The 25474-nt window shown below is 41.8% G+C and overlaps 1 protein-coding gene across 4 annotated transcripts in view; it reads right to left on the bottom strand.

The window, feature by feature from the left end:
* Window positions 1-25474, bottom strand: part of SLC6A11 (solute carrier family 6 member 11) — a 220377-nt gene that overhangs the window by 93282 nt on the left and 101621 nt on the right. For all 4 annotated transcript variants that reach the window (XM_039481696.1, XM_039481698.1, XM_039481697.1 and 1 more), the window contains exon 7: window positions 14763-14897. In XM_039481696.1, the coding sequence (XP_039337630.1) occupies window positions 14763-14897 (135 nt within the window). The remainder of the gene's footprint in view (window positions 1-14762; window positions 14898-25474) is intronic.

Genomic DNA, 25474 nt, shown 5'->3' with positions numbered 1-25474 from the left:
TTTTTGTCAGAATATGCAGATTTGTCACCGCTGAAACTGTTTGTGGAAAAGGGGCAGATTTTAAAATAGCTCTGATTTGAAAAATAGTTTTGAAATTGTCTAAAAGTCTCATTTTGACATTTTCAGAAATGAAGCCTTTTGCATTCCAGTTTGAAGTTACTTTTTGTTTTGAAATTTTAATTTATAAAATAAAAAGTATAATTTTTAATTTATGCTATCAAAAGTTTAAACATTTTAAGGGTTGAAATCCAAACAAAATATTCATTCCTAAATTCTCCAAATAAAATATTTTTATTATAATTATTATTGGTTCAAGGAGGTTTGTTTGTTTGGGGGGGGGCTGGGTTTTTTTTTTGAGATTTTAATTTTTCATCCAAATTTGGGACAGGAAAAAACATTGAAAACTATTTCCCACCCAGCTCTAGAGAAGTGAATGATATAACCTTTTGTCCTTCACAAGTAAAGCTCAGATTTTCTGCACACCATGAACCATTCATCTAGCACAGTAATCTTTTCATTCCTTTCTGTGGCATTTCCTGAAGCATTAACAAAAAAACTATCATCAAATTTGTAAGTACCTATTCATCTCCTGTGTTTCTCGTTTGTTCTTTAACACCTATATGCTGGCTGACAGGCTGCATCCCCTGTTCTTACTCCCCTTATTCTCAATGTGCTCAAGAGTTTCCAACTTTTTTAACTTCCTCACCTCACCTGACATTACTTTGTATCCACTCTGACTGGTTTTGGAAGTAAGTTTCATTTTATCTGCAGCTTTTCCCTTGATAAATCCAGGTCCAAGAGAGTTTCTATTTTCAGAGAAACTGAAAAGCTGGACTCTTGACAGTGACAGCAATTCTTTATATCTCCCTGACAGTGCTATGCACAAAATGGCATTTTTTGCTTATCTCTCATTTTTTTCAGGTGCAACCATTGCAATCATTTTGAAAAATCTCTCACTGTTACTGCAAAATAATGACATAATTCAGGTTTCATGTCTCCCTCTAGTGGCTGGTCCCATTGACTACACAGCCTATTACTACCTCCAACTGTTGAAGCTTCTCGTTAGCTCAAATAATAGATGCCTGTGGTTTTGTTGCTGCAGCTTTAGGGTTCAATCCTTACTTTCAACTGTGGGATCTACACTTTGTGTGAATGAGGCTATGGTTCATTACATTATGTTTTGCATGAAGAAAAATCAGATTTGTACATTGGAAGAAAAATCAATGTCAGTCATTCATGCAAATGTATACAACAGTAATAATGAGTTAGCTTTATAGAGTGCCTTTATCCCATAAACTCTCAAATATACTTAAAAATTCTTTACAGTTGGATGTAATAATTAGTATCATATACCAATTCTAAACTGTAATAAACATGTACATTAAAACACAAGGGTATTTAATTTGCAAAAGAATTCTACTTCAGCACTAACTGGGTATTGGAGGGACCATAAATCTGCTCACAGGCCTGCTGTGGGGGCTTCTTCCTTAGGGCAGCTGGGAACAATCTGCCCCAGGTCTATTTGTTCTATGGCCTGTCCTTTGAGCATGAAAGTTCTGTAGCACTCACATCATAGTTTGTTCTGTTGTGTAATTTAAAGTACAACTAATTTGTAATACTAGGGATAAAACACAGGAGAATGAATGGTTTTGCATTACCCAGATTATGCACAAATGTAGTGTAGGACAAACCGCACCATAAACTTCATAACAGACTGGTCAGTTCTTATCTCATAGTAAAAGTCTGACATCAGTGGAGTGGCATATGTATGACTGAGAACAGAATTTGGTTCAATAACATCAATTCTTTCGTAATTTGGATTTTTAAATGAGCAGTTCCATGTAAAGTAGTATTGAGCAGCCTATACACGTGCATCAGCATTTTTTTTCTACACACAAATGGGGGGCGGGGGAAGAGATTTAGTTTACAGGTTAACATGAAGCAATATTGTTTTGCACGGGTGTTGAAGTTGTGATGGTCCCAGGATGTTAGAGAGACAGAGTGGGTAAGGTAATAGTTTTTATTGGAAGCTCAAAAGCTTTCTCTCTTTCACCAACAGAACTTACTCCAATAAAAGATATTACTTCACTCACCTTGTCTCTCACGAACAAGTGTTGTTTGTTTGGACAAATATAAGCATTTTCATGGGCAAATTTGGAGATTTAGCGGAGGCCCCTCTAAATCTCTTAACCGCTTGTGTCCTTGCACAAGTTTCCAACATTTCTATTCTCCCTCCTAGAATTTACCATGTCTCAACATTTACTTGGATGTAAAACATGCTGCCAGAGCAGCCCTGCCCTAGGATGCTCTCCTCCTGAGCCAGCATGCAATTCAACAGATGTACCTGCCGCATTCCCCTTCTGCTGGCCCAGGAAAGGAACCATCTCTCAGTGTTTGACACAAAGCCTGCCTCCGGGCATAATTTGTTCATCTACACCAGTCCAGTAATTTCCCCCAAACCCTGAGACTAAATCCATTCTTGACAAAGCCACAGTAAACATCTAAAGGTACAATAGATTTTTCCCATTCCCATCTCCAAGGACATCACCCCCAGCTCACCCATCCTGGAGCCAACAGCAGCACTGTGTTGTCAGGTCCTTTGGCTCCTGATCCAGGGCCTCACTCTCTAGGACTCCCTGCCTGACAGTGACCAGTCTTCTTACAGCCCTTTACTGAAGTCTTTGGCCTAAGGGCTCCTCCCCTACCACTTTCACTCCTCTAGGTCCCTGCCTGGGAATTCTACCCCTGCTGAGGGGGATTCGCCCTCCACAATAACCCTCTTGCTTCTAGGCAGCTTGACCTGCCAAAGCCAGACCATCCTTTTTTCCAAGGGGCCCCTGCCTGAAATTCCCACTTGTCAGGGGTCCCCAGCTTTGGTCAGCTCTGACCAACAGCTTTCCTCCAAGCACCTCTCGGGTGGTGTGCAGTTATTGCTCTCCTTCCAAACTCAGCTCTCTCCCCAGCAACTCCTGCCAGCTCTTCCTTGCTGCTTTCCTGCCTCTCTCCAAGTCCTCCCAGGCACTGACTCTCCAGGTATCAGGCAGCTTTCACCTACCCATCTCTTGCTTCTCACAGGCTTTGACTCACCCAGTCACCTCCTCTCTGTGGCCAAGGTGCCATCTCTTAAGCCCAACTGGGAGTCAACTGACCAGTCATAGGTCCACTAGTCTCTTCCCTCTTAAAGAGCCAGTGTCAGCCTGTGACCACTCCCAGTGAGGCAAAGAATACAGGAAATACAAGAAATTGGTCAAATAGAGTAGAACCTCAGAGTTATGAACACCAGAGTTACAAACTGATCGGTCAACCACACACCTCATCAGGAACTGGAAGTTCACAATCAGGCAGCAGCAGAGACAAAAGAAAAAAGAAACAGCAACTATGGTACAGTACTGTGTTGACTACTAAAAAAATAAAGGGAAAGTTTTAAAAAAAGATTTGACAAGATAAGAAAACTTTCTGTGCTTGTTTAATACAAGAACTAGGGGTCTAATACAAGAACTAGGGGTCACCAAATGAAATTAATAAGCAGCAGGTTTAAAATAAATAAAAGGAAGTTCTTCTTCACACAGCACACAGTCAACTTGTGGAACTCTTTACCTGAGAAGGTTGTGAAGGCTAGGACTATAACAGCATTTAAAAGAGAACTGGATAAATTCATGGAGGTTAAGTCCATTAATGGCTATTAGCCAGGATGGGTAAGGAATGGTGTCCCTAGCCTCTGTTTGTCAGAGGGTGGAGATGGATGGCAGGAGAGAGATCACTTGATCATTACCTGTTAGGTTCACTCCCTCTGGGGCACCTGGCATTGGCCACTGTCAGTAGACAGGATACTAAGATAGATGGACCTTTGGTCTGACCCAGTATGGCCGTTCTTATGTTCTTATGTTATGTTCTTATGTTCATTTAAATTAAGACTGTTTAAATCAGCATTTTTCTTCCGCATAGTGAAAATTCGAAGCTGTATTTAGTTAATGTCAGTTGTGAGCTTTTGAAAGAACAACCGTAATGTTTGGTTCAGAGTTACGAACATTTCAGAGTTATGAACAACCTCCAATCCCAATGTGTTGGTAACTCGGAGGTTTTACTGTAAGCAAAACATACATATTTAGTGGGAAATCTGATCCAATACAGCTGCAGGAGTATAACTGAGAGCAGAATATTGTTCTCTTCTCTTCACTACTTTTTTCCATTTAAGTCTTTGAAAAATTGGCTGCATAAACTTATGCAATCAGCATCAATGCAGTAAATCAGCAAAGGTGTAGCTGACTCTGGCAGTGTTAAAAGGCTCATACATTTTCAGGTGGGTGACCTCTTTTCAAACTATGATTCCAAGGAGTTATGTCCACCCTTTTCTTCAGAACTAAGGATCTTTTCTTACCACTTCAAAGGATGTGTTCAGTAAAAGATTGATCAATTTCTTCTTTATTGTGCAAGTTTCTCTCTTTTAATATCCTAGATGATTAAGCACTGCAGCAACTGGATATTTTGGAGAGGATCTTCCCTTTAAAAACTTAATTTTAAAGCACAGAGGATTTTGAGTCCTTCCCATCAGTACTTTCTCTTTGTAGGCAAGGAGGGGGTTGAGAATACATTCCAATCAATTGTCCTTCACTTGTCAAGTTAGGATCCACTCATGCCGCATTGCTAACCCCAGCGGCATATGGTGAGGCCTCAGAGACAGGAAATTTGTAGGCATAGAGGTGCCATCATGAAAAGCATCAGCATGGGTAAATATATACAAATGCAGTTTTACAGTCTACTGCCCATGAATCCAAACAGTTGCCATACAAATAGAGACTCTTTTTCTTTCTGGTAAACATTATATAAAATGTTACCTTTCTTACACTGTTTCTTGCTAAAACCAAACAGAGCCATTCCTATAGTCAACTGGAAATACATATTAAAATGTAACATCATTCATTTACTCCCACCTTTAAAGCTAGAGGAGAATTCTGTTATTTGCTTCTTTCATTAAAACATATCTCACATTCAGCCTCAAGATGGCAATGCAATTGTAATAGTTGCTTGCTTCCAATGCTGAGCCTTGAATCTCATCAGGTATTTTTTCCACTGCTAGAGATAAATATCAAGAATGGTGTTATTGCTGTAGATATTATACCTAAAAATGTGGAAGCATTTAAAAATCTGGAAGTTAACAGCTAAAGGAAGGTAGATAAATACTAAACTATCCTCTCAGTTTGTACAATACATGATTTACCTGAAGAGTAAGGTATTATTCTTATTTATGACTGTTCACTGAGCACCAGAACGTATAGCTAAATAAAGACATGGTCCCAGCTCTGAACAGTAGGAACATGGGCGACAAATGGGGCAAACATGAGATCATGAGTTATCTTTGTACTACATCACACATCTGGTTGCAGGTTTTGTGTGCACGTGCATGTTATGGTTACTTTGGTATTAGTTAATTGCTGTGAACTCATATCTTGGTGGTTACATTTTATATACCACATGTTTGTGTGTGCCCATATAAATATATGTGTACACATGTGGATATATACAGTAGAACCTCAGAGTTATGAAAACAGAATTACAAACTGACCAGTCAACCACACACCTCATTTGGAACCAGAAGTATGCAATCAGGCAGCAGATACCAAATACTGTATAGTACATTACTGTGTTAAACATAAACTACTACTAAAAATATAAGGGGAAAGTTTAAAAAAGATTTGACAAGATAAGGAAACTGCTTCTGTGAATGTTTCATTTCAATTAAGACGATTAAAAGCACCATTTTTCTTCTGCAACATAAAGTTTGAATGCTGCATTCAGTGAATGTTAGTTGTAAACTTTTGAAAGAACCACCATAACGTTCTGTTCAGAGTTACAAACAACCTCCATTCCTGGGGTTCATAACTCTCAGGTTCTGCTGTATTCACTTACATATACATACACACATGTTGTGAATAATATTTTTAACTTGGGAATATATTTTTACACATTCCCTCCAACCCACCCAAATATTTATTGTGATTTTTTTTTTTAAATTTCCGGACTAAGTGAATTTCTCCTTCTCTTTCCTTCCTGTCACTGCCTCCCTCCATACTCTGGACTTTTCTGTCAATCTCACCTTCTGATATTGCCAAGTACAGTCCTTCTGGGTCAGCCCCACCACTAGGCTCCCAGACACTTTACAACAAATAATCCACTTGCTTTTCACTGTTGTGGTACCATCCATCAGTTTTACCAGTCTGCTTTGCATTCCTATGTCTTCCTTGTTCATTCTGCCGCTCTGATGCTCCGCTCTTCAGAAGGTCTATGGAGCACAGCAGCAGTGGGGCAGAGAGAAATACCAGTGGAAGTCAACTGGGGGCATTGGGACCTATTAGCCCCCTTGTCCTCACCACATGGCCCCCTCCTATCAAATATGAGACTGAGCTGATGGCCGTTCATTCTCTGTTTTATTGCAAGATCTATAACTTCCCACCACTCAAGAAGCATCAGATGAATTTTAAAACTCATTCTAGCTGCACTGAGACAGTTCAGGTGCTGTAGATGTATCTAAGCTGACACCTGTCCTCGTCCTAAATACTTTGCCCTGCCATTCATTTATTTTCATATGCATGACATTTACATGTATTTAAATGCGAGGGAGGTTACAAACCACATTCCCTCCTCATGGACAAGTATAGTAATGCACGATACACTCCCAAATCAAGGGGTAATTAAATTTGTTCAGCATTGTAGGACACATTTATTGTTCAGAGACGGTTATGTGACTCTAGATATGCTGACATATTCCTCCCTAAAGATACTGTTCTCAGCTAATTTCTATAATGAATATTTTCATTAAAAATAATAATAGCAATTAGAATGAATAAAACAGCAGGTGTACAGCCAGTAATTAACATACAAGCGTACAGTAAACAAGTGGTATTTGTTTTTCTCTGCCTCTCTTATTTTAGGAATCATCCGCTTTAGTGCTAGTGTAAGATGTGTGTCATAAAATAAAGGACCAAATGGAGCCAGGTAATCATGAGTTCTAATCCCAACACTGACACTAACGCCTTCCATGGCCTAATTTTTCAAAAGTGGCTAGTGATTTTCAGTGGCCAAACTGAGATTATGTAAAGAGCCCTGATTCTCAGAGGGTGGGTGTTGAGCTTCAGACTTCACGGAGACTACTCTTATGCTTAAAGTTAAGTGCATAAGGGCCAGAGTGCTCAGTATCATGTTGGCCTGTACCCTACACCCTCTTCTTCTTCAGCTAGAACTCCTCCTTGAAATTCTTGTCCATAACAGATATAGAATCAGAACACATATGGATGGTCACCAATACACATTTTGTTACTGATGCCTTTATATATAGGAGATACAGAGTTTTAAAAAAAGTTTTAGACTCTGATCTACTGCTTCTCAAAACAAAGGTTTCACTGAAGTACCAATTCTTGTTCAATATAGCAGGACCTACACTTTCATTTAATTACATATTCCCTGCCCACGAGGCACATCTTACTATATAACTGAAAGAAAAATTAATGGGAAGAGTATCATTTTGTGCCTATTAAGGCATTCAGCCTATCATTATTGTCAGTGATCGCTGTCCAAATGTAATGGCTCTTGGGATCTGTAATGGACTGCAAAAATTTTGGCCCGGGTTGCCACTACTAGAAGCAGTAACCAAAGTTGTCTGACTGCTGGTGGAATGAGCTGGTGGTCTCAGTTCAGTTCCCAGCGTCTGTGTCTATAGCCTCTATCACAGTTGTCACCTTTTCTGGCAGATTCAGCAGAGTATTTTCGGACCTAATCAATAACACAGACCAAACTACCCTCTTCTTTCCTAAAAGCAACCCCTCCAACACAAGAGTTAAGGGCTTGTCTACAGGTAAAACGCTATAGTGGCACAGCTGCATTACTGTAGTGCTTCAGCGTAGACACTAACTGCACTGATAGGAGGGGGTCCTACCATCGGCAAAGGTAATCCACCTCCCTGAGAGGCAGCAGCTACCTAGCACTATCTACATGGGGATTTAGGCTGACCTAACTACACTGCTCAGGGTGTGGATTTTTCATACCCTTGACCACAGTAGTTAAACCAACCTAATTTTCTAGTGTAGACCAGGTCTCAGACACATTAGCAGGAGAGTGTGAAGCAGTTTGTACTCCTGCTACGTAGGCTGTTAATAGAGAACTGACACACTCAGGGCTTTCACTGCAGCCCTTCGCACTGGCACTCAAAATTCGTCGTACAGGTGTTTATTTAATCTGAAGCTGAAGCTATTTGAAACCGGAGATAGAGACCTCCTCTCCCACACCCTTACTACAGCCATTTAGATCAAGCCCCAGCACTATTCTATGGGACAGAGAACCCATATTTTGGATCTGTTACAAGCTCTGCTGTTTATAGTCACTTCTCTCTTTCTAAAGAAACACCTGAGCAACTGGACAACAAAGCCAGGTACAACTGATAATGAAATGCCCATAAATTCCATTAATGCAGAGTTAACATTGCCCTGTGGTGGCTAGTGGCCTTCTGGGATGTGGAGAGTGGCTAAACTTACACCTTCAAAAACCAGGAAATACAGAGTTAAGCTACATGCCACCCGCCCCACAATGCAACCCAGCAATAGCCACTGGGAATGGTTTAGTAAGGGGGAGGGAATGCCATAATAAGTAGACAGGAGGAAGTTCAGACGGTATGTGCTGTTGCTTGAGTCGTGCACCACAGATTTGAATTCCATCATTTATCTGCATGCATTCCAGCTGCGCTCACTGTGTTAGGTGCAGCTGTACTGAATGCAGGGCTGGCTCTAGGCACCAGCAAACCAAACACGTGCTTGGGGCGGCATAATTTCAGGGGCGGCATTCTGGACACTTCGGCAGTTGTGCTCCCGGAGGTTTTTTTTTTGTTGGTGGTAGTGGTTTTGCTTCGGCAGTTGCGCTCCCAGAGGCATTTTTTTCCTTGGGGCAGCAAAAAACCTAGAGCCGCCCCTGACTGAATGGTGGAGGGATTAGATGGATCAGCTTGGCAGAGCAGAGACCATAATACGAGGCAAGATGCATTTGTACCTTGGGGGATCAAGTGTGTGTCATTTCAGCACTGAGTTTTATAGGGCATCTCCACAGAGGTGTAGATAAGTGTTCTCTCACCATGGGGATTGTCAGCCGTCAGGTGGCATACAGGACAGTGGTCTCCAGGACTTAGTGAAGGCAATGTCTCAGAAGGCATCTGTAAAGGTAGAATGCTAGTGTGTGTATAACTGACATACTGGGGATTGTTCAAAGAGGACAGAGTTAAGGTTGCAATGTGGGGGTGGCTTGTACCTTAACATGTCATTCCTGGTTTTCAGCACCTTTAGCCACTCTACATCCTGGAAGACCACTAGCCACCACTGGGCAACCTTTACTCTGTGTTAATTACGTTTCTGAGCCCTTAATTTCCTTGCTATTTAAAAAAAAAATTCTCAGCATCCCCATTTTCCACAGCCCAACTCTCCCACTCTTCTGCCTCTGGTTCCTTGGCAACAATTCAGCTAGCTACAAAATGCACTGGCTGCACGTTATCCTGCCCCTTCATCATCTCTCTGTCTGTGCAGCACAGCCTGCTTCTCCCTCCCCAACCATCCTCTGCACAAAGAGGCAGGGATCAGCATGAGACCTGCAGGTGGAGGAGTGGGGTAGAGGATGCAGGAACAGTGCAGGGATTAGCATGGAGACAGTGAGGACATTTTGTGAAGTGGGAGACAGATGTGGGAGGTGGCATGAGAGGAAGGATGGCTCAGTGGTTAGTGCCTGGGACTTGGGCGATCTGGGTTCAATTCCCTGCTCCATGACTGACTTCCTGTGTGACCTTGGGCAAGTCACTTAGCCCTTCTTGCCCCAGTTTCCCATCTGTAAAATGGGAATGGACCCTCCTAATTTCCTAGCACAGACCAGGCCTCAGAGAGATGTAAAGTGGTCCATTCATTTGTTTCAATGAGATGTTCTCAGCTAAATGAGAACACCCCATGGAAATGAATGCTGCCTGAAGCAATACCTCTGAAAGGTGTGACCTGCTTCATTCATCTCAGTGGATGTTCTCATCCTTCCCTTCCCAGTGCCCTGTGATATACGTCAGACATGCCCATTCTCAGCTCCTCAGCACAGTGTTCTTGGTGTATGCGCCGAGCATGCCTGTTCTCAGCTCCCCATCCAGATTGGCAGGACTCTCCAGATCACACAGGACCAGGAAGAGGGACTTAGACTACTCTCCTCCAAGGGTCAGCCCCTTCCTGCAAGATCCCGGCTCACATGGGGGATAGAGGGGCTCAGACAGCCGCTCCAAGAGAAGCAGGGCCCCCAAGATCTTGGCACACATTCAGGGATCAGGGAGAAGGGCTCATCAGACCCTCCAATATCCCAGCACAAATGTGGGAGGGGATAATGTGGGGCTGACAGGCCCTTGTGTTCCCCAACTCAGCCAGCCATTCACCCCATATTCCCCTGCCCAGTATCTCACCCCTCCTCCCTTCCCGTAATCTCCCCTTGCCACAGTGGCAAACCTCTTCTTCCATTTCTCCCACTTCTCCACCCCCTAATCCTCCCTCCCCTCTCTGCACTCTCATAACCCCCATAGTCCTAGCCAGGGCCAGCTCCAGGCACCAGCACGGTAAGCAGGTGCTTGGGGCGGCCAACGGAAAGGGGCGGCACGTCTGGGTCTTCGGCAGCAATTTGGCGGCAGGTTCCTCAGTCCCTCTCGGAGGGAAGGACTGGCCATCAAATTGCCACCCAAGAATGAAGCAGCACGGTAGAGCTGCCACTGAAGTGCCACCGGTCGTGGCTTTTTTTTTTTTTTTTTGCTGCTTGGGGCGGCAAAAAAGCTGGAGCCAGCCCTGCTCCTGGCACTGCTCCCACCTACCTCCCACCTGGCCCCTCACTGCTGCCATCCCCACATATTCCCTAACTCTGTACCAAATAAGTTATAAGAATCTTAAAAAGTTCTGAACCCCTCACTCTAGGAATGCCTTATCAGGAATGCCTTGCCTATAAGCACACTCAGGTCCATTGTTCAGGAAACACAATTACATTATTCTAATTTTTCATCTTCCCTCTAGTTAATCAATGCTAGTTGATTAATCCACATTTTGTGCTTGTCTTTACTGAATTTCATCTTTTAGACCAATTCTTCAATTGATCAAGATCATTCTGAATTCTAATCCTATCCTCCAAAGCGCTTGCAACTCCTGCCAGCTTCATGTCCTCTGCAAATTTTACAAGCATACCCTCTGCTCTCTCATCCAAGAAATTAATGAGGTCAATGTAGAGTGACTGAGATCAGTTGGGGGACAATCAGAGCCAGAGTTTGAGTCCCAGGTGTGCACACAGAAAAACCGATATGATAAAATGCTGGATTCTTTTCAGGGGACAGTATCCCAGGAACTCCTTGCTCAAATGACCTCAAATTGGGCCCACAAACAATACCCAGTACCTTGATGAGGCAAATTGGAATGAGGAAATTTCAGGACAATCCAAATAAGTATTTAGAACATTTAGAGTCATCCTTTAAACCGAAAGTGCATCTGAACCTTAACTAAAGCAGAGTTGGCACTCTGCTATGACAATGTAAAAGTGGTTGGTATAAGCTTTACAGATAGAAGGAACAAAAGCTGGCATTTTCAGAGCATGAGGACCCAGCCATACTGAAAAGATAGAATATAAAAATGAGGTAGAGAACTCAGCACTTGAAAGCTCAGAGGAACTGAAAAGACAGATGAATAGCCGCTTAGAAAGCTATAACAAACCATGGAATGCAAATCACACAAAGACAAAAGATGCAAGAACTTCAAACTAAACTGTGCCTTGAAGAGAAACTTAATTTATTTAATCCACAGTAAACATACTTGGCACTGTGGTTCAAATACTGTTCTCCTAACACAGAAACACAGTAGTCTCCCTGGAACGGTATTTAAACAGACCTCCAGCTGAAGAGGAAAACAACCTTTACGAGCACACATGAATTATACTTGGAAATTGTGAAGTAAATCCAAATAAACAAGAGTAAAGACAAAAACTGGAAGCATGAATGTGAAGTTTAGTCCCATCCATTTCCTCTTGCTCCTTTGGAAAAGATTCCATAATTATCTAGTTTATGGCACTTAGTTTCACAATGCAAGAATTTCATATGTTGCAAACATTCAATATTTATACATTTACATTAATACACATAGTGTCAGCATCTCTCCTATTCTCTAACTACTAAAAAGACGGCAACAAAGCAGCACTTCCAAACCAGATGACACTCCAAATTCCATTTTAAACACTCCATCCTAGAACTGACCGGAGGACAATAATTCCATCCCATGACAACTTTCAAGGTTTCTGTTTTTATTCCGCATTAGAAAGGAAACAAAACCTGTCAAATGCTTTTGTGAAATGGAATTATGACAAAACATCTGGTTTTGGCTTGAAAGTTGGGCTTTCCCTTTGGGTCCCTTTCTTGGAAAGTGGCCAGAGAATTCAATGAGGACCCCAGAAACCTTCCCCATCCCAGTCAAAATTTCTCTGGGAAATGTTCTGGCTTTGACAAAATTGCATGTTTCATCAAAAAACTATGTTGTCAAAAACTTCCACTCCACTCCACCATCCTGCCATATTTCTCATTAGATCTCAGTCTCAACTTCACCCTTTTCTCCTAATCTATGAGGAGGGGTGGGGGCTGCATTTTTTAAATAATGCAGGATGAAGCATAGATACAAATTGATTGCAATCACTTTGCAATGGGGGGAAAGTTCACCTGTGAAAGTGTAACACTGAATACTCCCCTCTCAAGACATTCTAAACTTAGCCTAGATACAACAGCAGAGTGGGAGGCAGACTACTGGGCCACACGTGTCTTTTAAGAAGGTTCCCTGTGTTTCAAAGGCTGCCTAAGAACCATAACATGATGTGTGCCCGGCAATCACCATGGCAACAGTGAATTTCTTTACAAATGGAAATGGTATAGCAAATAGGCATGTAAAAACCCCTTGTAAACTGACAAACAAGCTACAGCTGCCCTGGGTTAAATGAGCTTGCATACCCTTTTTCTATTAATTTTTTCCATGAATAAACAAGGGATGGGGGATGTGTGTTCACAGTGGCATGTGAGAAATCCACGTACATGCACAAATCCTGTTAACAGGCCTCCCATGCACCCCTTGGAAAACAAAAGCAGCAATGTTTAAGCAGCATGCCTGCCCCCCTCCTCATTAGATTTGTACAGCCCTGGAGGTTGGTAACTCTGGCTCCCTTAGGAATTTGACACTGGGGGAAAGTCATTGTGATGTATTGCAGGAGAAGAATGCAAAATGTGCACTCATTATTAAGACTCTCTGAGTAACATCAGTTGTCAAAAATATGCAGGAAGGCAGAACAATCCTAATCAAAGCTGGACAAAGCAAACTTTTCAAGTTCTCAGATAAACATTTGACAGTCCGATTTGTGAACTGACTTTCAATTGAGCAAGCTTACTAAAGTCATTGCAGTATATGGGTCTATTATACGTGGCGGAGACCAACTCAAAGAACAGGGAGACCAGAACTTCATGGAATCCTAATAGTTTTCACAGTTAGTCCACCCTACTTCATCAGACAACTAGGGGTGTCAGATTTTATTTCCATTGCTCTCCCTTCACGTTCCAATCACCTGTGTTTATTATAGCAACAAGTATCTACATTTCAGTAACAAGAAGTTCAAAATCAGCAACTTGATCTATTTTTCCAAATGTCTTTAAATGTGACTGTCCCCTTCCAGTTGTTAGTTATTACCTAGCCATACTATTTCATTAGGATGATCTTTACATGATTCAATAGCTTCAGAAGCTATAGGGAAGTAACTTGAAGGCTCATTGTGTTGTCATGTCAAAACATACTTTTGCTGAAAATGTTTTACAGTTCACCGGACAGAGGGGAGTACTTCAAAAAATGAATGTTGACAAATAGTCCCAAACCTCTTTTTCAACTCCATTACATCTTTGGGTCCATCTAATGTCATAACCGCCTCCAGGAGTAACATAGTCTAATGTTTATTATGCTGTCAACCCTGGTAAGTGAAGTGCTGTCTGAAACCTGTCAGCTATGCAGAGCTGTGTCATTTTCTCTCTTAGATACCAGGCAAATGACATTCATAATTTTTATGTTCCACTAATCTGTCATCAAGGTCTCAGTTTAACCCAGCATTTATATGATGATCTCTTCTACAGAAGTGACTAAAAAGGCACATTCTCTTTTTTTAAGAATTTATTGCTGCTTTAAAATGTTTAGAGATTTTTTCATTCTTCTGTGCTGTTTTATTTGCAAAGATACCAAATATGTCAACCCTTTAAAAAAAAAAGGAGAAGCAGATTATCTGAACCATTCCACGGAGATTTATTATTTGGAATACACTCTAAGGGTGCACAATGTCAACAATGCTCAGTCTTTGTCAAACTCTGCTCCCACTGAAATCAATGGTAAACTCCCATTGATTTCAATGGAGGCAGAATTAGGCCAGTGCTGAACACTTTTGAAAATCCAACTGTGACATGCTAAGGTGTCTCTAAAATATACATAAACAACCCCTCCCCCACCCCCCACACAACTACAGTATACTACAACTACTATGAATGATTATTTTTAAATGCCTTTAAGGAATTTCAAATTGAAACACATCTATATACAATCTGCTACATTTTTGTGTATTCCAACTTTGAATGTAATGAAAAATTGGAAGCACCAAAGATTTCCACCTCAGAGATACAATGAACACAGAGCAAGTTTTGAACATTAGTTATTTGGTCCTACCTGTGGGTCAGACAATCGGGATAGGTCAGGATACAAGTAGAATTTTATTCCTTCAGAAGCCCCTGGTAATGTTACTCCTCGAACCAGAAGAATCAGTAGCATGACATATGGGAATGTAGCTGTTACATATACCACCTAGCAAGAAGAAGTAAAACATCAGAAAATGTTTTTTTCCCCAACAAAAACAACAAGAAGATGGTGTTGTTTCTCTGGTAGTAATCCAGATATAAATACACACACAACTTATGCACCCACTGAATGCTACTTTGAGACCTAATATCCATGCTGGTCTTCTGCAGAGGGATGAATTTCATCCCCAAGCATATTCATTCTTAAATAATTTAGGCCTGGTAGGAAAATGGGCAAACACTTAATCACAAATAGAGCTGGGTGAATAACGGATTTTTCAGTTCACTGGCAATTCAAGGAGGAAGGGGAGGGTAGAAAAAAATTCATTTGGAGTCAAACAGAATTTTTTTGTTTATTTTTGTTTTTTTAAATTTTGAGGAAATCAAAGAGTTGAAAAAATTATTTCAGGTGAAACAAAATGTTTTGTTTCAATTTTGACCATTTTAAAACTATTGATTATTAAAAATACTATTAAATGACATTTTGAAACAGAAAGTCAATTTTTGCATTGACATTATTGAAATGAAACATTTCAATTTTTTATACTTTTTTTTACACTGTTTTTGTTTGTTTTACTGAAATATTTTGGGGAATTTGCAAACTGTTGCTGAATCTGCCTTTTTTGAAGGAAAAAAATGGTCAAAAAATGTCACCCAACTCTAATCACAAACATATTGGGACATTCTCTCCAAGTAAGTTACTGCATACCAGTTAAACCAGTTAAACCAGATATGGTACAGTAGAGAAATTAATTGACTTGCCAGAAAAGAATGTGCTGTATTACATATTAACTATGCAGCAACGTATATTGGGAACAATGGTACTCTTATTACTGGTATTGAATGTGTTTGGAAAAGTCAGAACAATAGAAAGTATAATGAAGGGAAGAAAATGTGGATTTCCCCCCCACACACACCTCTCCATTCAAGAGTCTTATACAGTCTGGGTTTTTTGCAATCAGTTACTGAACACAGATTATTAGAAATCACACACCATACAAGTAGTTGATTAATAGGTAAAACGGGCATAAAATTTTCCTGTGAACTATCAAGTCTCTAAAACCCACTTCTTCAAACAAACCCACTGTGATAGGAATGTGCCTGCCCCATAGCAACCCTCCCTCCCCAGGCCAACTGGGGCTCTCCAGGCATTCTCTGCCTCAGTTTCCTTCCCAAAGGTGCATCTCCTCAGCTCTCCACTCACAGGTCTGTGCGAGAGATGTGGCTCGCCCTCTGGCCAAGTTACAAACAAAACTTGTATTTTGGTTTTATTCCATTTAGATGATAAGATCTCTGGGCATGGAAAGTATCTTGTGTCTGTAAAGTACTATGTATATTTGTACCTCAACACACGTTTTATAACACAATATCATGCCAAGCTTTTGCTTTGAGATTTGAAGAATTCTGTGTAATCCTCCTACAAAAGGTAAAGTTAAGAACGAGTTTATAAATAAAGCTGCCAGGACACAGAAATACCTCCAGTCCTGATCTCTAAGGCGATGCAGTAAGCTATACAATGAGACGAGATCAGCATCATTCTCTGTGATGTGCATGGGGCAGCTGCAGCACCATCATAGAAATGTAGACATATATGTCTGGAAGGGACCTTGAGAAGTCATCGATTCCAGCCCCCTGAGCTGAAGCAGGACCAAGTAAACCTAGATCATCTCTGACAGGTGTTTGTCCAATCTGTTTTTAAAAACCTCCAATGACCGGAGATTCCACAACCTTACTGGGAAGCCTGTCCCAGAGCTTAACTACCTTTAGTTGGAAAGTTTTTCCTAATATCTAACCTAAATCTCCCTTGCTGCCGATTAAGCCCATTACTTCTTATCTCACCTTCAGCGGACATGGAGAACAAGGGATCCCTGTCCTTTTTATAACAGCCCTTAACATATTTGAAGACTGTTATCAGGTCCTCACGTCGGTCTTCTTCTTTCTCAAGACAGGACTAAACAGGCACAGTTTTTTTAAAAAACTTTTCCTCGTAGGTCAGATTATCTAAACCTTTTATTATTTTTTGTTGCTGTCTTTTGGACTATCTCCAATTTATCCACCTCTTTCCTAAAGTCTGGCCCCCAGAACTGGACACAGTCCTCCAGCTGAGGCCATCTTTCTGCCCTCTCATCCATTTTCCTTTAGACTCGTCTCTATGGCTCCAGGGTCTGCACTGAGACACAGGATGGAGGCTGAGCAAGCCAAAGAGAAGGAATGGGTAGAGCAACATTGGGCACACATGTTGCCTGTCTCTAGTCCCATGGATAGCTGTATTATCTTCTCCATGGAGTCACCCTTAGAGGTCTTGCGGGTGATGGATGCAGGGTGTCCAACAGAGCCACACTGCCAGATGGGAGAAGGCAACGAGGGCCAGAGTCTGCGTGGAGGAACAGGGCCTCTGCTTGAATAGTCTAGGCCTCCTGAGGCTTGCCTATGATCTATCAGGTTTGAGAGAGAGAACTGCAGACTTTTCAGTGGGAATTTGGGGGTGGGTTCTCCAAGAGGGGATGATTCCCTCTGTAGGAGGGGATGATCTGGGCCAACGATAGCTCTTTAATTGTTTAATCAGGATATCAGCGTAATAAATTCCTCTCAAACCGGCATGGCCCAAGGTCTGATCAAAGGACTAGGAGACAGGGAATCCTGAGTTCTAATCCCAGCATTGACACTAACTCACTCTGTGGCAGTAAATCACTTAGGCATAAATTTTGAGACGCGACTAGTGATTTTGTTGCTTCAGTCTCAGGGTGCTCACACTGAGACAGAATGGGCCTAGTTTTCAGAAAGTGCTGAGCATCCAACCCCTAAAAATCAGTCCGCTTCTTTGTGTCTCAGATTGGGCACCCAAAAACGGAGTTACTTAAAATCACTAATCCTGTTTGAAAATGTAGGCCATGTCTTCTGCCTCAGTTTCCTCTCTGTAAAATGGAGATGACGCTAATACCCCCCGGCCTTTCAGAGGACTGCGTGGATTAATTAAGGATTCAATAAAAATGGAAAGCCTTGTTCATGTGCTATGTACGGTTACTGTTCACTATTGATGGAGAAGCCATCTCCCAGGACCAAGTGATTCAACGCTCACTAACCCAGTGCTTCAAAGGGACAAAATTCCATACAGCTAGTTTTTCATAATGAGGCTGACCAATAAAAAAAGGAAATAAGGATGAAATGCAGTGAAAGAGACTGATCCTGCAGTTCTCTCCTGGCTTCAGTGACAGCTCAATGAATGGAGAGGCTACAGGATCTATCCCAACAAGGTTTCTGTGCTTTTTTGTTCATTCATTTCTGCAATTTCAGTCTCTGTGCATTGCAATCTCTTCCCTCCCCTCCCCTAAAATTAATGGTGGCTGCTGTTAATACCAATTAATCAGGTCAAATGGCTGACGCTGGGGTCACCGTACCTGAATTGAAAGAGTAACATTTTCTTGGAACCTGCTTCATTATGTCATATTACTTCACAATCTGTCATCTCATGCAGCCTGCCATTGCACCATGTCATTTTACATCAGCATGCAGACTGCCCTTTCAGACACAGAGATATTCTTTCCAGGGTGCACTAGGCAAACTTCGCTATACACACAGTTTTCTACCGAGGGTGCAATTACAGCTCCTATAAGCCTGAGCTGCAAGGAGGAGGAGGAAGAACCTTAGAAATTCACACTTCCACAGGCAATGGAGGAGAGAAGAAAAGATCAGCCAAGGATACCTCTGCATAACAGCAGTGCAGTTGTCACTCCTCCATACAGCCATTCTGGCATGGAGAGTAAAACCCCAGAGAATTGCCTTGCCCTGCCCAGAAATGCCCCACTGGGGCCTCTGGCATTGCTGAAGGTATTGGAAACCTCACCCCCAGCTCCTCGATTTTCAGTCTGTAAGAGCCAAACTATGGCTGGTACCTGTGCAGCAGCATTAAGGGAGGGAGGGAGGGCTCTCTGATGTCTCTCCTCCCTCTACCACTGCCTTGCAAGGAAAGAGGTACCATAGCGCATCATTTCTACCATATGCCTATGAATCCAATCCACAGGTAAGAGGATAGGCTGATAAGATAGAGGCCTGTGGACAGGTGGGAAGGATCTGGTGTGTTTACAGGCTGTGGCAGCCCTTTGGGCCAGTTGGCATTGCTATTAAAATAAAAACAAAGGCGACTTCGGCACTCATAAAGCGACAGAGCTGCTGGAGTTCCATGATCTTCTTGAGCTGAAATGGCCAGTGAAAGATGCTGGATTTGTGATGTGCTGAAATGGGGGCTGGGACAGGAACCCCCCCAAACTTAGTTCCATTATAAACTGTCATCAGGTTATCAGCTTGCATCTCCAGGCCTGCTGAGCCCCTGGATCCCTCGGGGTTCCTGTTTTGGAATTCTCATTATGTTTGTGTTTATCATGCTGTACAGCACCCAGGGAAGTGAAGGGGGCTTTAGAAATCAAAGTGCTGTTATTATCACCACATCTGTAGGCATTAAAAGTTTGCCTGAAATTGTTTTCTTTTCTTTCAACACATCAAGCCTCTCTGAATATAAATGTGAACACAACTGTTTCTAATTACATTGAACCCTGTTTTAATTGACTTTAATTGCTTCGTGTATTAATTAGCATGCCAATGCCCGGAATGCTTTTTCCAGCTCTCAGCGAAGTCGGAGCCAGGCTGGTGTCTGAGCACTTGGGAACAAAATAAAAGTTTCTGACACACCCGTGTCAGCACCAAGTTATTTTATTACAATCTGACAAAGGGCCAGATTGACAAAGGTATTGAGGTACCCAAAGATGCAGTTAGGTACCTACTGGGATTTTTAAAAGCTCTTATGCAGGTTGAGCACCTAATTTCCATAGAAAGTCAATGGGACTCAGGCTGTGTCTACACAGCTCTTCAGTTCAGACTACGGGGTGTGAGTGTGTGAACTGTGCTCTGTAACTCCCCTGTGTGTAGGGTTGGATTTACAGGCTGCACACCTAGGCAAAGCACTTTCAGCACTCCCCCGCCCACAGCTGACCTTCATGTTTTCTGTAAAAAATGAAACTTTTAACCCACTTTTAAATTTTAGGCACCCCTAGGCACATGCCTACTGGGCCTAATTGGAAATCTGGCCCTGCCTGTGTGGGCACTACTGGACTTTTAACTCTGGACTAGCTACCTTGTTGCACCAGTAGCGTCCACATGGGGCATGCGCTGCAATTCATGCCATGTAGACAAGCCCTTAGGCTCTTAAGTGACTAAACCTCATTTGAAAATGGGTCTTGGGCTCCTAAATCGCGTAGGGCTAGATTTTCAAAAGTATTTAGGCAGCTAAAGACTTAAATGGTAGTTAGATGCACAGGGCCACATTTTAAAGGTATGTAGGTGCCTACTGGAATTTTCAAAAGCACATCCATTGAACTCAATGCCTTTTAGGCATGTATGAGCTTTTGAAAATCCCACAAGGAACTTATCTGCCTCTTTGAGTGCCTAAATGCCTTTGAAAATCTGGTCCTCAGCTACTCTGAAATTTTTACCCTAAGTGAAAAGCTAGTCTTTGGGATGGCCAGACCAACAACCACCACACACAGATTGTGATGCAGCAGGCTCAACTTGTGAGAGATGGCAATAGGTAAAACTAACCTCAGGAGGAAACATAGATTACATCATTAACCTGTTGAGAGAGAGAAAGAAGCACTTAGCACAATGAATTTAGCCACACAGCCAGAAAAGTTAAAAATAGACTGCTCGGGCCGCAGCTACAACAGAACATGTCAGCTTGATGTTCACAGGCTACATCACAGCAACTTTTATCAGGATGAATCTTAAATAGGGAACTGGCTGCAGTGAACTTTAATCCTTTGCTTCGCTCTTGCTGTGACCACAGCTGAACTGCCCTTTGGTGGGGAAGGAAGAATTTTTTCATACACTGGTGAGTTTCATTACCTCCTGTCACCACAAGATAATACGATTACGTTGCTATGATGTCAATGACATTACAACTTCAGATGGTTCCAATTGCTTCCTGTGTAAATACTTACTGGCCATCACCACAGGTTGGGTGGTACAGAACACAAAACAATATGCTAGATCATGGGAAATGAGATTGTCTGAACTGCATTCTGTGTTTTATTTATACTGTAATACAAGGTTTTTTACAAAATGAAAGTGTTCAAGTTCACTTAGGTCCAGATTTTTAAACCTATTTAGGCGTTGCTGCCCAGAGCATTGCAATACCTAACTGATTTAGGTGCCTACATCTCATTGTCAGGGCAAGCACCCCCATTAATAGGCCTGAACCCTGCTTTTGAGAAATGCAACTTTACGGTAGTGGTTCAGTCGCTCTGTCTACTGCATCCTTCACCTCTCCTGAGAATGCCAAAAAGGGATAGTTAGTGCTCTTTGTGGTGTAGTGTAGACACCTCTCCTCTTATTGACACTACTAACGTATTTCTCACCGACTACTGAACAGTCGGCAACTGGTGATGACCTTCAGCACTTGTCTACACAGGGAAATGGAACAGCAGAACTACAGTGGTACAATTATACCCCTAGAATTATACCCAGTATAAGTCCCTGTGTGGACATACTATTCCAGAATGAAAGTGATTTTTATTTATTTATTTTTGCATATCTTATATTGCACAAAAATAGTCACTTTTATTCCAGAATAGAGAGTCCATACAAGGAGTTATACCAGCATAACTCTAGGGGTATAAAGAATGAGGAGTACTTGTGGCACCTTAGAGACTAACAAATTTAATTAAGCATAAGCTTTCGTGGGCTAAAACCCACTTCATTGGATATATGCAGTGGAAAATACAGTAGGAATATATATATATACACACAGAGAACATGAAAAAATGGGTGTTGCCATACCAACTATAACGAGAGTAATCAGTTAAGGTGGGCTATTGTCAGCAGGAGAAAAAAAATGTTGTAGTAATAATCAGGATGGCCCATTTCCAACAACTGAAAAGAAGGTGTGAGTAACAGTAGGGGGAATAGTTCTACTTTGTGTAATGACCCATCCACTCCCAGTCTTTATTTAAGCCTAATTTAATGGTGTCTAGTTTGCAAATTAATTCCAATTCAGCTGGTCAATTTCCCCACGTGGACAAGCCCTAAGGCACTACCAGTCTGGCCTAGATTTAGACTAAGAACCTACAAGAGAAAGGTCCAGATCCCATTATCAACTCTTGCACCATCCTGCCCACCTCCCACTTATTTATTTTATAAAATCAAACTCCCTTCCAAACCACTTACTGTTGCAGATAATCATACCATTCTGTGACATTGTACAAGGGTTTCCCTTTCCAATATCAATGCGTGCAGCAAAACTGCCAGTTTTGAATGACATTTGAAAGAGTTTTGGTTTTTTTTGCTTATTGGGAAATGAGACCCAAAAATGGAGAGAACCAGCCAAACGTCTAACCTCACTATTTGCGCTCTCTGTGTTGCAGTTTTATTCACTATCGTCTGCTTTTATCCTGGTATGTTTATCCACAGAGAGCAATCTGCTCCAGAATTGTGTTGTGAACCATTCTTAACCAGACTGCTTACAAATATAGATTTTTTTTCTTCTTAAACTCTGATGAGTCATACATGATTGCAAACAGTTTCTCCTGGAGTAGAAAACAGTACAAATACCAAAGAGGTAAGAAAAGTGACGGTAATGGGCTCGGAGAGAGGAAGAGTATGCATCAGAGATGGGGAAAATTCACTATGAGCTCAATATGGTGAGCTAGAAAATAAAGGCCAGCAAAGGACATTCACTGAAATTACATGAGAAACTTGTTAACTGTGCAGTGTTCAGAGAAAGCAAAAACTTTCTACATGTGCGATGACATCATCAGAGAAAGATGCACAGATTCTAACACTGCACTATGCATGGAGTATTGGCTGGGAGGCCACAGTGTCTCTCAGAAGTTACAGGAGGTGGACAGGGAAACCACGGAGGGAGATTTGGTTCAGTGCTGCTAACTAGGGCTGATTCTGGGAGAGGGCAAGAGTGGCAGTCACCCAGGGCATTAACTTCCAGGGGGTATCATGTCACTGTGCTGCTCAGGTGGGCGCTCATTTGTTTTGCTTGGCTGATTGGGGTTGGGGGTCCATCCTAGACTACAAAAAGGCTAGGGACACTCTTGATGATGAATGAGACTCTGATCCTGCACCAAAAATCTTGTGGGCACTGGGAGTCTGCCAGCACAATCTCGGCTGCAGATCCTAGGTTAAAACTGGAATTGTATGAAAAAGCACTAGGGGAGGACAGTAACTAGGCACTGGAGCTAGAACCCAGTCAACAACATGTAGTGAACTACGTATTTGACTAATTAACCTTTTTTGTATTAATGATTTTTCTAAAAACAGCATACAATTTCCCCTAATGCACGTTACTATAAATTATTTCCCAAATAATTTCTGCCTACTGGTTTGTCTGTAGACTGCCCACAGGCTGTTAAAATCAAGATTAAATGTCTTTCTAAAAGAAGTGAAACTGTAAGTATTTGATATTCAAGCTATGGTGGTCGGTTTTGATTGACCACATAGATCACATAGTGTATTCTTAACTGGAAGAATCAATTGTCCATAGCAAAAACTTGCATTTACACATTCAGACTTAATTTTGTATGTATATTCTTCAATAGTTGCTTAAAATTCACTGTTTTGGCAAAGATTCCTGACATCAAACTTGTTCACTACAATAGAAAGCAAACATAAAAAAGGACACACACATGATTAGAGAGATTTCCCTGACAAACTTGAACAAACATATCTGATCTATTTATTTTTTGCAGTGTTTGCCTCACCTTCTAATCATAGCATTTCCTCCTAATAAAGAAAAAAGTTGAAAGGAGATGATGAGCTTCTAATGAGAATCATTTCATGCATTATTCAGACCTTGATAATATCCAATATAATAAATGTTCTAATATGGATTTTCCATATTCAGAAGGAAGAAAAGCTATACACGTTTTTGCTATTATGTCATGGTAACATTAAAAAAAATCCATGACATAAGAAAACAGAAATGTTGGCAAAATGAGAGACAAATGCATCGGTATAAACTACATGAACAATTAATCACACGCACAACTGTGACAATTGTGATAATTGTGCAGGTAACGAGCCAATTATATATCTAACTGGCCAGTTGCATGCACAATTACCATAATAAATGAACAACCACAACAAATGTGCACTCAGATTGCACTCATGCATTTTGCACATGCAATTTTGAGCATGCAGGTCTAAAAAAGCGGGGCTGAAAAATGCAGCTCAACTGAAGCCTTGAAGCTCAGATCTGAATCTATTGTAGTTTCAAACGTTCCTCTAGTTCTGGGGTGTTCATAGGTCATGTTACAATTTGGGTTCAATAAAGAAATAGATCTCTGTCAAACTCAGAGTAACTGGAAAGCAGATCCAGGGCTCTTCTGTGGGCTCAATTCTAATTAAAACAGCCACCTAAGTGAGGCTGCTGACTATAAGTGGAGTAGGTTCCACAGGAGACAGGTAACTACACAAAACTGCTCTACCTAGAGGTCAATGTCATAGGCCAGCACTAACTCCTGGGGAACTTGTTCCCCAATTTTACACAGGGGTTAGCCAGTGGATCTACACAGTAACAGACCTACTAGCCATATCACCCAAACACCCATGTAGTCATATGGATGGAGCCTGCTCTGAAAGACTTCGGACCTCCCAGTGCTGGATCTGGTATACTGTCTCACCCGTACAGTGGTATCACACTGCTTCGGATTCCTACCAGGCCGTACATACTCACAGAGGAGAATTGGCAGATTATCCCCTAGACAATAAATATTTTGGGAGGTAACTCAGGAACAAAATATGTTGCTCTTCATCCCTTACCCAACCATTGTCATTGACCCTGCATATACCTTGTATATTATTAGCATAAGGGCTCCAGCCTTTATTGACTTACAGGTCTTCATTGGGTTCTGCTGGCGCAGGCCCTAACTGAAGACCTTTTCTGCCCAGGATGGGGTGGGGAAAGTCAAAACAGTGCAAGGTCCCCAGAACTCATGGTTCACCTAGGATCATGCCAGCACAGCACCAAAATAGCCAGAAGGGTTCCTGGCTGAGGAATTAAGGGATATGTGCTAACCCAGAGCGTGCCCCAGGCAACCTCCTCTGCTTCAATGAAGCCCCAACAGTGACATAAATCTGTCAGAATCTCTGGGGAGGACATCAGACCATACACCAGCTCTGAGCTTCCCCGCAACACAAGTCTTCAGTACTGCACAGGGTGCAATTTCCATCTCCACATACATGCCAGCAGGAATCAATGAAGTGCTCCCACCTCCCCAGTCCTGAAAATGATCTTTTGAAAAAGTGGCATTTAGTGTACACCTACCTCAGGAACCACTGTAGTCAAAGAGAGCCAGTGAATACAAAAGGCATGCGTGCAGCTGATTGCAAACACTCATCTGCCCCAGAGGGAATTACTAATTTGTTAAACTACTGTGCTCTCGCAAATGGCATGTGCTCTTAATACAAAACCTGTGGTGCAAAAGAACATCTGTGGTGTAATGTTTCTAATTTCAAAATGGGAAGGTGGATATGGCCTCTAGCAAGAGGAGCCATCACACCTCGGCAAGCAGGTACAGATCTATC

Source organism: Mauremys reevesii, linkage group 7 (genome assembly GCF_016161935.1).
Source record: "Mauremys reevesii isolate NIE-2019 linkage group 7, ASM1616193v1, whole genome shotgun sequence".
Lineage (NCBI taxonomy): Eukaryota > Metazoa > Chordata > Testudines > Geoemydidae > Mauremys > Mauremys reevesii.
Note: the sequence above shows the minus strand (reverse complement) of the source record. Positions and strands in the feature narration are given on the sequence as shown.